This window comes from Papaver somniferum, chromosome 5 (assembly GCF_003573695.1).
Source record: "Papaver somniferum cultivar HN1 chromosome 5, ASM357369v1, whole genome shotgun sequence".
Lineage (NCBI taxonomy): Eukaryota > Viridiplantae > Streptophyta > Magnoliopsida > Ranunculales > Papaveraceae > Papaver > Papaver somniferum.
In genome coordinates, this window is record NC_039362.1 from 157,707,459 (window position 1) to 157,718,515 (window position 11,057).

The 11,057-nt window shown below is 37.5% G+C and overlaps 3 protein-coding genes and 1 long non-coding RNA gene across 7 annotated transcripts; 3 read left to right on the forward strand and 1 right to left on the reverse strand.

Annotated features, from left to right (window-relative positions):
* Positions 1-41: 41 nt before the first annotated feature.
* Positions 42-2,107, forward strand: LOC113283349 (O-fucosyltransferase 36-like). 2 transcript variants are annotated; one of them, XM_026532578.1, is made up of 2 exons: positions 42-543; positions 628-2,107. In XM_026532578.1, exons 1-2 carry the CDS (start codon positions 461-463, stop codon positions 2,069-2,071), a joined length of 1,527 nt encoding a protein of 508 aa, XP_026388363.1. In that variant the 5' UTR covers positions 42-460; the 3' UTR covers positions 2,072-2,107. The 2 variants fall into 2 exon arrangements, with proteins under 2 accessions (XP_026388363.1, XP_026388362.1); XM_026532577.1 differs by having other exon boundaries at positions 42-2,107.
* A 699-nt stretch (positions 2,108-2,806) lies between these two features.
* On the forward strand, positions 2,807-5,316 carry LOC113279931 (shaggy-related protein kinase delta-like). The gene is made up of 7 exons (XM_026528569.1): positions 2,807-2,993; positions 3,128-3,220; positions 3,309-3,368; positions 3,445-3,716; positions 4,011-4,086; positions 4,913-4,969; positions 5,044-5,316. Exons 1-7 carry the CDS (start codon positions 2,844-2,846, stop codon positions 5,314-5,316), a joined length of 981 nt encoding a protein of 326 aa, XP_026384354.1. The 5' UTR covers positions 2,807-2,843.
* A 571-nt stretch (positions 5,317-5,887) lies between these two features.
* Positions 5,888-6,482, forward strand: LOC113283352. Its single transcript, XR_003327440.1, has 2 exons — positions 5,888-6,084; positions 6,171-6,482. It is a non-coding gene; the product is annotated as an uncharacterized LOC113283352 (long non-coding RNA).
* Positions 6,483-6,665: 183 nt separating this feature from the next.
* LOC113283351 (homeotic protein proboscipedia-like) lies at positions 6,666-8,855 on the reverse strand. 3 transcript variants are annotated; one of them, XM_026532580.1, is made up of 4 exons: positions 8,637-8,855; positions 8,391-8,442; positions 7,914-8,152; positions 6,666-7,740 (listed from the first exon to the last, which is right to left on the reverse strand). In XM_026532580.1, the coding sequence occupies exons 3-4, from the start codon at positions 8,068-8,070 to the stop codon at positions 6,776-6,778; spliced, it is 1,122 nt and encodes a 373-aa protein (XP_026388365.1). In that variant the 5' UTR covers positions 8,071-8,152; positions 8,391-8,442; positions 8,637-8,855; the 3' UTR covers positions 6,666-6,775. The 3 variants fall into 3 exon arrangements, with proteins under 3 accessions (XP_026388365.1, XP_026388366.1, XP_026388367.1); XM_026532581.1 differs by having other exon boundaries at positions 8,391-8,466; XM_026532582.1 differs by lacking the exon at positions 8,391-8,442.
* Between the last annotated feature and the right edge of the window lie 2,202 nt (positions 8,856-11,057).

Here is an 11,057-nt window from a genome sequence, read left to right on the forward strand (position 1 = left end):
TAGTGTTCCAGTATTTCTGAAAGAGTTTTTGAGTTCACTGATTTTCCGAGATCTGTATATCTTTGTTGTCTACAAATTCCACTACAAAAATAAGAAAAGAAAAAGGTAAAAGAGGAAGAGGAAAAGGTTGAGAGATATGAAAATAAAAGTGTCTATTCTTTATCTGCTGGTATGCTTCGAATCCCTAGAACTCGAAAACTCCTTCCTTAGATATGAGTATTGATTGATTCACACTACTCAACTAACACACTCATCCAATTTCTTCTGAAATCCCTAAAACTCGAAAACTGAAATTCCCAAACCAAGCAAATTCCCTCAGATCTCCTCCGAATTCTTGATATTTTTCTCTGTAATTTGAGCATCCAATTCCAAAATGGATAGATAATCCCCATCATCATCATCAGACGAAGAAGAAGATAAACAAACCCTAATTCATTCAAACGAAAGAACCACCAAAAACATGAACAAAAGATCCACCTTCGAAATTGGGGATCTTCAGAACAAGATTTTTCATTCCGCCAGTAGTTTTCGATTCAATAAGAGGTATTTGTTAGCGATCTGTCTTCTTCCTGTTGTTTTAATTCTTTATTTTTCGATTAATGTTGGAAATTTGTTTCGTAATGTTAGTAGCAGTAGTAATTTGAGATTTGGTGGTGGTGGTGGTGATTTGTCGAATCGAATGAGAGAAGCTGAATTACGAGCTTTGTATTTGTTAAGAGAACAACAATTAGGGCTTTTACATTTGTGGAATCACACGACATTGATTCATAATAATGGTAATGATAATAACACGGATAGAAATGAGCTTGAAGAATTTACATCTGAGATTTTAAAGCAAATTAGAGTAAACAAAGAGATTCAACAAGCATTGTTGTCGTCGCATCGAGTAGGTAGTAATGTGTCGGAGGAGGTTTTTGATGGGAATGTGCAAGGGGCCGGGTCGGGTGTTGGTAGGTGTAGGAAAGTGGATTATGCGTCTGAGAGACGGACGATTGAGTGGAAACCGAAACCGAAACCGAATAAGTATTTGTTTGCGATATGTGTGTCGGGACAAATGTCGAATCATTTGATTTGTTTAGAGAAACATATGTTTTTCGCTGCTTTATTAGACAGGGTACTGGTGATTCCCAGTTCCAAAGTGGATTATCTGTATAGCCGGGTGTTGGATATTGAGCATATTAATAAGTGTTTTGGGAGAAAAGTGGTGATTTCGTTTGAAGAGTTTGCGGAAACAAAGAAGAATCATTTGCATATAGATAGGTTTATTTGTTACGTTTCGTTGCCTCAGCCTTGTTATGTGGATGATGAGCGTGTTAAGAAGTTGAAAGGATTGGGGTTGTCCATGGGGAAGCTTGAAACTGCTTGGGTTGATGAGGATATTAAGAAACCGAGTAAAAAGGTTGTTGGAGATATTACAGCGAAGTTCTCTTCTAATGATGATGTGCTCGCAATAGGAGATGTGTTTTATGCTGATGTGGAAGAAAAGTGGGTAATGCAGCCTGGCGGTCCGCTTGCTCACAGTTGCAAGACATTGATTGAACCTAGTAAGCTTATTATGCTTACAGCTCAGCGTTTTATCCAGACTTTCTTGGGAAAGAACTTCATTGCTCTTCATTTCCGTCGACATGGATTCCTAAAGTTCTGCAATGCTAAAACTCCGAGTTGCTTCTTCCCCATTCCTCAAGCAGCGGATTGTATTACACGAGTGGCCGAGAGAGCTGGTGCACCAGTCATTTATCTTTCAACAGATGCAGCAGCAAGTGAAACTGATCTTCTTCAGTCACTAATTGTGGTGAATGGGAAGACTGTTCCCCTTGTTAAGCGACCAGATCGGAATATTGCTGAGAAATGGGATGCTTTACTGTACAGACATGGCATAGAAGGAGATAGTCAGGTTGAAGCAATGCTGGATAAGGCAATTTGTGCCATGGCTTCTGCCTTCATTGGGGCATCAGGGTCAACATTCACCGAGGACATATTAAGGCTTCGGAAAGACTGGGGGTCTGCATCAGTTTGTGATGAATATCTTTGCCACGGCGAGCTACCAAACTTCATAGCAGACAATGAGTGAAGAAGAAGAAGTAATATAGTTCGCAAATGAGTTTAATTGTCGGTAAGAAGATTGGTCTTTGTATTCTTTATGTTCCTCATTCTAAAAGGAGAAATGAGATGGAGAAGTTCTGAAGATGGCTGATGGTTTTCACGTGCAGATGACAGTGCAATAGATGTACTCTTTTTTTTTTGTGTATAACTGTGAAAACACTATAATCTAGGCACTGGAAAACCGGATGTTGTCAATAGGAGTCGTATCTCATTCACTCTCCATGTAATGCTGATCATTTATTTACCTCTTTTTCTAAAGTGTTTTAATTGGGATTTCTGTATGTTAAATTGAACGTTGTGTGATAGAATTAGGGCAATGAATCTGAGGTGTGTGATAGGAATGAGATATGTAAGCGAAATAGGTTTAGTGATTTCATTTATAGTACTTAGTTCAGTATTCTTAAACCTTCATGTAACCTTTAATGAATGAATGAACGTGAATTATCTTTGATTTTGCTTCTGGTTCTAGGGTTTTAGTTTAGAATTAGTTTTGTGGTTCTCGCCTATGCCATGAAATGAATAGCTTCATCAGTTATTAGTTGGTTTGAGATTGAAGCCAACAAATTAATGATTTTCTTGAGTTTTTAACTTTTTGTTCATATGAGGTATACGTTTTTGACGTAGAGTCTTATTTTTCCAGGAGGATAGGCACCTGGATGAGATGGAAGGCAGAATGGAAATGAACCATCAAGTGTGTAACAACTATTAGCTTCTTCATATTTCAACGCAACAGTTACAAGATGGGATCCACGGGTTTGAGTCATGGGGGGATAGGCAGTTCCAGGACAACTACCAGCTTCAAGAGCTCCTCGAGTTCTGTTGACTGGCTTGAAAGAGAGATGCTTGATATGAATATAAGGGATAAGACGTTGGAAGAGGATGATGATAAAGTAAGTGATAGTTTGCAATGGTGATGGTATTTAGGATGAGTTTGCTTTTCTTCAGCTACATACATGCATGTAAGCATAGGGTGGTTGTTTGTGTTTTGTCCAAAATGTAATGGCTTTTAACTTATCGTTTGCAGGATAGTGAACCAGAAGTAATCGATAGTGTTGGTGCCGAAGCAGGGCATGTAATAGCAACTACAGTTGGCGGTCGAAACGGCCAATCGAGGCAGGTGAGGACTGAAATAAGTTGTTAGTGCTTGGCTTGATTATGTGGTGCTGAAGTTAGTGTCACTGAAATGTTTTGATTTTACTTTACAGAATATTAGTTACATAGCAGAGCATGTGGTTGGAACAGGTTCATTTGGAGTTGTCTTCCAGGTAAACTGAACTTGAACTGGGTGTAGTTGGAAAACCTGAGTTGTTTTAGATTCTCATAGCTTGTTGTATTTTGTAGGCCAAATGTAGAGAGACTGGAGAAATAGTTGCAATCAAGAAGGTTCTTCAAGACAAGCGTTATAAGAATCGGGAGCTGCAAATTTTGCAAATGTTGGATCACCCAAACATTGTAGCTCTAAAGCGTAATTTCTTTTCGACCACAAACAAGGAAGAGCTATACCTAAATCTAGTACTTGAGTTCGTCCCAGAGACTGTTTATCGTGTTGCAAAGCACCACACTCGGATGAACCAGCGCATGCCCCTAATATACGTGAAACTCTATACTTATCAGGTCTGTGAAGTTCTTGATATCTTCTCTATGGAGTTTCTTACATGGAGTCGTGCTTGGGTTTGATAATATACAGGGATTTTATTGATAAGAGACAGTAGTAGTGTACGTATGATGTTTCTTAGTAACAAATAATTACTATCTGCTTATGTGAGTTGTTAGAAATTATGCTATCCAAATGTCATATCGTAAATAAAGAGAACATTTTACTGTATATATCACATGTTCACAGTGGGCTAGTGCTTCAGCAAGGAGACTTAAATAAAATTACTTACCGGTTTAAAATGTTTGGTGCGAATCTGCAGATCACTTGCTTACATTCATAACTGTATTGGCATATGTCACCGTGATATTAAGCCACAGAATCTATTGGTAAGAGTGGTCTTGTTTACTCTAATTAACAAGTACTCATTTACATACTTCATTTACAAGTCCTTCGTACACTTTAATATTTTTATACTGTTACGATCCTTTCGTATTTTCATTTTCATCCATCCCCATGGATAGAACCTCTAGAGAATCAAAATGTCAAAAGGAAGAAGTACCATGGTATTCAAGGTTGGGTGTTCAACAAAAAGTTGTTAAACTACTTACACCCTCGTCAGTACCGTTGTGGATAGACAACCCCATCAGCTCCACGGATATCTACCATACCACAACTTGAGAGCAGTCTTACTGTGAAAGCTCAAACGTAGAAAGGGTAACAGTAACATGTGTATGGAGCAAGGGGTTTGTGAGTTATGACACGCCTAACCTAAAAGCTGAAATCCAAGAATTGATATGCGGCCTTATAAGACCTATCAGCGTACCTTTACGTGTTTTTTGCCTATGGGATCATCCTATGTGATTAGGTGGACCTTTTTGATCAAAAAATGACCGTTTGTGATATGGTTCTAACGCGTAGATGCAGTAAAGCTACTGCCTCTTTCTTCATCTGACATTGCATTCCTAGAGCTCCTGTGACCTATTGCTGGTGGTCAGGGCAGCTGGATTAGATGCAAATTTTAGGACGATTTTCAGGCTTGAAAAGTGCGTAGTAGTTAAAACGTTTGTAATTTTAATATTGTGATGCAGTTTATCTCCTACAGTTGGCTCACACTGCCAAACTAGAAGAGCTGGTGTATATCTGAGATCCTTTGTTAATAGTCATTGCATGTGCCAAGTGGACTGAGTCCCTCTTTTTTTTTTTTTTTTTCAGGTGAACCCACATACACATCAGCTGAAAATTTGTGATTTTGGAAGTGCAAAAGTATTGGTGAGTTCGTCATTTGCAAAGCAGCTACTATCTGTTCATTTATATGAAATTGACTCTCATTCCATTTTATGTAGGTTAAAGGAGAACCTAATATTTCCTACATTTGCTCAAGATATTACCGCGCTCCTGAGCTAATATTTGGTGCAACTGAATACACTACGGCTATTGATTTGTGGTCCACAGGTTGTGTAATGGCTGAATTACTCCTTGGTCAGATAATTTTACTTACAACTTACAAGTGTGTTCCTTGTTTTCTGCCTTTCCCTTCAAACATTTTATCACCTATTTTGACTTTTGAGAATTTCATCTGGCTTTCAGCCCTTGTTTCCCGGAGAAAGCGGAGTTGAGATCATCAAGGTAATGATTCTCGAATGTCCTATACAGGCTTTGGGTTTGGAAACATCTCCGATGTCTTAACATAATTAACATCTTGCAGGTTCTGGGGACACCAACCAGGGAAGAGATCAAGTGCATGAATCCAAGTTATATAGAGTTTAAGTTCCCACAGATAAAGGCACACCCATGGCATGAGGTATGACAGTAGCCGTATCATTTTTTATCATGTTAGCTATAGTTTATATTACAATGTGGAGACCAAGGGTTAGGCCCTAGGAGAGTTTTTATGTCTGAGAAGCCCTCTTTCATTTGGACTAATGTCACCTTTCAAAGTAAATGTGTAATATGATTCCATGGAAATTAGCTCTCTAAGAAGGACCTAGCTTTTTAATGGTAAATCTGTCAGTCTCTTCAGTCTCTCCCACAATTCATGGAAATAACTTGCTTTCATGCACGGTAAGGGATATCCCTGTCTCGTGCTAATTTAGAGCAACAAGCAGGGGGCTTATGAGTTTCATTTTCCTATTTCTCTCTCGAGATTTTTTGCAGTACTCCCCTAATTTGAGATGCACTGCTGTAAGTTTAAATTCTGTACAGTAATTCAGCCAAATTTTTCTCCGTTTCAGTTGAGTGTTCTTAACCAGTTCCTGAAACTTGTATATACACTTCAATATAGTTGGAAGCTTGTGTTCACCCTTTTTTTGATGAATTGAGAGATCCCAGCACTCGCCTTCCAAATGGTAGCCCTCTTCCTGCACTCTTCAATTTCAAACCACAAGGTAAAATCTACACATGATTGTTTGTTGTGTAAAATATGGTTTGTTCTTATTAGTTCCTATATTCATGGGACCTTCTTTCCTGGCAGAACTCTCGGGCATATCACCTCATATCCTCGGTCGACTAATTCCTGAGCATGCTAGAAAGCTGAACTTGTTCATGGCGTTAAACAGTTAGTATATAATGCTGAACTTGTTCATGTGTAAGTTTTCCGTTTAGAGAAAGTGAGAAGAAAAGAGAGATGGTCGTAATGGAAATAAAAATTTCCCGACATGTTTGTGAACCTAATGTTTGAGTATTTCTGGTATAATTGATATTGAGATGTGTGAAGTTCTGTATCCTTCTCTTTACCTGAATACCGCATGTGTAAGTTCCTCATCAGAGAAAGTGAGAAAAAAAAGAAGAAGAGATGGTTGTAAAGCCGACATATTTGTGAACCCAGTGTTCGAGTATTTCTAGTATATTAGAAAGAGTTTTTGAGTTCACTGATTTTCCGAGATCTGTATATCTTTGTTGTCTACAAATTCCACTACAAAAATAAGAAAAGAAAAAGGTAAAAGAGGAAGAGGAAAAGGTTGAGAGATGTGAAAATAAAAGTGCCTAATCTTTATTTGCAGCTATGCTTCAAATCCTGTTTGTCCAAATATATTTGTTCCCACACACATGAGCCACTTGGGAAATCAATCTTCAAACCTAAAACCCCCTTCCATTTCTACAAATTCTACATTCTTTAACATGGCCACAGCCAATACACCCAGCATTCTGGACCCTACCTGGGGAATAATACCTAGTCTTAGAATGACCAATTTGCGGCCTACTAATCTCGCTTCTCCCTGTTGACATACTTGATAGAAACTGTCCACTCATCCCACCATTGCACTGACCGTGAAATCTTGATGTCATGTGTGGTTGATGACACTGTTGTTCAATCGAGTGACGGTGTTGGTGTTGGTGGTGATTAGAGTGAGGATGTTGTTCTTCAAGATCAGGAGGGGGGTGTTGCTGATAGTGATGCCTGTGAGAATGAAAAGGCTGTTGTTCACTAGAATAATGTTGATGGTGATGCGAGCGACCTTTTGGTGGTTCAATGAAGTGTCGGTGGTGCTGGGGATTGGGATGAGGAGGAGGAGGATGAGGATGTTGATGCTGATGCTGCTGTTGCTGTTGATCTGTATGTTGGCGGCTAAGGTTGCATAAATCACTGGGGGAACTGTGTACTCTATGCATGTCTCGACGCAGTCCGGTGGATACAAAAATGTCATGGCTGATAGTTTCAGAGGGAAAAACATCTGGCCCAGTTGACCTTGGAGATGATCCACATGATGAGCTGATGCTGAAACATGGACGAACCCTATTAGTTGAGGAGGAATGTACAACTCCGTTGATGGCATCAATGTATCGCTGCTCAATTGCATAACTTTCATTGGTGGGAAATATCTGACTTTTGATTACAGTTGGATCTGATGGGAAGAGAAACGCTCGCAGTTTTGGGATTTCGTTGCTTTCAGATGCTCTAGAGTGTCGGTCATATTCATCTAGCATATAGCGCAGATCATCATCATTTGTAACTGAAACTAGGGCATCTAAATCTTCTGGGATCAATTGGTACTTCAGAACTGTATCACCACCAAATATGCCAGCAAGTTTGGTCATCAATTCTGCAGAATGGAGTTAAAAACAAAGCAAGCATTTCCATTAAGAAACCAATTTTGATACCAAAATGCTAAAAAGTTGATACGGAAAACAAATGGAGTAAACAGTTAAGATATTTGATATGAGGTTTGGTAAAAAGGGTACACAGGAAAAAAAATCCAAAACCTAATGTCCATACCTGCAAAGTTGATATTACGAGGAACCACAACCAGGCGAGTTTCGCCTCCAATGTATTTGAGCTTACCATCAGCAGGCCTTGGTAATATTTTACCACCATGACTACACAAAAACTTCACCTTACACATTCCTGTATCCTCCACTTCTTCAACAGCCATTTCCTTCCAATCTCAGTCCCTCTTCTCCTTCACTGCTATACCACTTGTTTTCCTAGAGCCAAATTTGTCTTCAAAACAATTCCTGCACAAAACAAACGGCAGTATATAATAATCTGAATTTTCTAATTTCTCGAATCAAACATGTCTAATGGGTGTTCCCTAGATGTCTTCCTCTTAAAGTAGGGTATGACCCAACCCATGGATCTAAATAATTTGCTGGTTTCTTTAAGGGAATTTTAATCAAACATCTTTGTTTCAATCAATACAACAAAACACACAAAGAAGTTTAGACGAAGACAAATTGGAAGAGGAAAACAAACCTGAAAACCCCTGATTATGTTGGAACCATTCAAATTTAGGAATTGAAGAAATCTGCAAAAAAAAAAAAAACAGTTCCTAATAATACAGAAAACTTAACAAAATTAGGGTTTCAGATTATGGAAAATCACAAATCAAGAACAATTATGGAAAGTTTACTTTTCTTAATTTGATTTATAACAAAGAAAATTACTTTTGTCGAAAAAGAATTGTTGTGTAAATTAGGGTTTCAGATGTTTTTTAATTACCGAGATTTGAGGGTAAGAAAGTGAATATTCCGTTTCTTCTGCTTCCGATGAACCACTGATTTATTCTTCGTCTCCGTCTCCGTCTCTTAATTTTGATTTTTGTTTAAGACCTAAAAACAAGAAGAATCTTCAAACCGGAGTCCATGACCAAATCTCGTATTTATAGTCATTTCGCGAGCCAAAAGATTTTTGAAAGAGTTAAATTAGAGGACGCACCCCTAGAAGTTTCGCAGTTTTAGACATACCTACACCGTTTTATGTTGTATTCAGATGTTAGGCCATAAGCCACAATTCTTCCAACCGGTCAGTTTTCTATTTTTTTTTCCTTTTTCAAAAAAAATGATTACATAGTCCTACTCCATCCATTCGCCAATATTAAGAGGATAATAATCATAATGAGAATATGATATTGTTTTAACTATAGCTTTTTTTATTAGATTTTTGAGCAACATTGTTTCAAGACCTATGAACTAATTTACAAAACAACTTGTAATCATGATTGAACCAGTGCACTTGTAATTCTTCACTGGTAAGTGAGTTCATTATAGTTTCACACGTCATTTCAAAAACTAACTCCATCCATTTCACTGCCATCAACAAAGCTTTATACTAAAAATGTTCGACTCCAAATTCAGCATCCACAACATCCTTCATTGTCAAACCTTTGACTCCTAGAAAATTACCTGCAAAATCACGGATAATTAGTCCGATTAACCCTTTCCCTGTAACATATATAGAGGTCCCTACTTAATAAGTTGGACTAAACTTAGTATTTCTAAAGCTTTAGGAGGTTTTGGTTTTAGAAATCTTGAAATGTCTAATACTGCTTTACTTACTAAACTTGCTTGGAAGGCTTGCACTGATGAAAATTCTCTTTGTATGCAAATTGTTAGAGCTAAGTATGGTAAAAGTGGTAGTATATTGCATTTGGTTAAAATGAAAGATGACTGTTCTTGGCTTTGGAGAAGTATATATTCTGGATTAAAGGTAGTTCAAAAATACTCTATGTGGGCTATTAAATGTGATACCAAAATTATATTTGGCTAGATTGTTGGATTATAGGCTCAAATAGTCCACCTGTCCCAGTTATGGGTCTTTCTAGCACCGTTACTGATAATCTTGTTTGTGACCTACCAGACACTAGAATTTGGAACTCTGGCCTAATTACTTCTCTTTTTAACCATGAAACTGCCGCTCCTATTTTGAATATGAATAAATCTGTTACTGGTGAGAATTATCTAATCTGGAAGCCAAATAGAAAAGAAAATTTTTTGGGACCACTTTTTTCTTAACTTCTTTTGGTGATAAGTGTCATGTGGACCACTTCACTTTACTTCTTTTGCTAACAAGTGTCACGCGAACCATTTCACTTCACTTCTTTTATTGACAAGTGTCATGAGGACCACTTTCAATGATTATTTCTCTTAATTTCCTTAAATTTCGCAAAAACCAAAACCGTCCTATTAAAAAAAACGGAATGAATTTGTCGTAAAGAACGGTAAATAACGAACAACCATTATGCTTAAAAAAAAAGAAGTAAATGAGGTCAGATATATAGTCAAACATACTTAGTTGGCAATGACAAATAAATTTACGAAAGGGACAAAAGTTATCGGTTAGCGAAAACAAAAAGTCAATTACTGGTCAAGGGACGTTATGCATCAAATTCCAACTTCTTAGATCATCTCAAATAAGAAGAAAAAAATTCTCTTAAAATCCGACGTGACAACAAATATACTGGACGTGTAAAATAATAGGGGAAGACTACGTCTTATATCGGATAGGGAATAAGGCTTTACGGAAAATCCCAATCCCATGAGAGATGGCTATTCCGTTGTACTACAAGGAACAAATCCCTCATTGGACATGGTCTTGACGTTTTGGCCCAAGGGTTGTTAAGCTATGAGCCCAAAAGAGTTATTGCCCCCCTTATTGCCTATATTAAGAGAGTGCCTACTAACCACTAAAAACAAAATTCTAGTGTGGATTTTTACAGTAAACAACTTCGCCCAGAAAATGTAAATTGAGAAAAGCAAAATGTGTAAACTATTTTCCTTTAGAAAATTATTGGTTTCTCGGAATACTAGCTGTAAGAACAACAAATTCTAATATTGATGCTTTCACAAAGTACGTCGGGACCAGTTTAATTTTTGGTTATGTAAATTCTAGGTATTGGTATTCACTACTAGATTTTCTTCTCCTTAATTTGGGGAAAGACTCTACCCCGTGCAATTCTATAATTCTTCGATGGACTTAATTTTCCTATAAAAAAGAAAGTATTTCTTCCGTCTCCAATATATAGACGGAGTTGTAAACATTTGTAGTCCCATTAGATATAAGATGCGTTTTCCCACATATTACCCTTATTTATTATAGGTAGTTATCATTATAATTAAGTTAATGTCTCTAATGTTGGAAATT

What these genes read in the sequence shown, in the direction of transcription:
- LOC113283349 (XM_026532577.1), top strand. Translation starts at nt 461, where the DNA reads ATGAACAAAAGATCCACCTTCGAAATTGGGGATCTTCAGAACAAGATT.
- LOC113279931 (XM_026528569.1), top strand. Translation starts at nt 2,844, where the DNA reads ATGGGATCCACGGGTTTGAGTCATGGGGGGATAGGCAGTTCCAGGACA. An exon ending in TGGAAGAGGATGATGATAAA is followed by an intron (nt 2,994 to 3,127) that starts GTAAGTGATAGT and finishes TATCGTTTGCAG; the next exon opens with GATAGTGAACCAGAAGTAAT. An exon ending in CATTTGGAGTTGTCTTCCAG is followed by an intron (nt 3,369 to 3,444) that starts GTAAACTGAACT and finishes TGTATTTTGTAG; the next exon opens with GCCAAATGTAGAGAGACTGG.
- LOC113283351 (XM_026532582.1), bottom strand. Translation starts at nt 8,070, where the DNA reads ATGGCTGTTGAAGAAGTGGAGGATACAGGAATGTGTAAGGTGAAGTTT. An exon ending in TCGTAATATCAACTTTGCAG is followed by an intron (nt 7,741 to 7,913) that starts GTATGGACATTA and finishes TCCATTCTGCAG; the next exon opens with AATTGATGACCAAACTTGCT.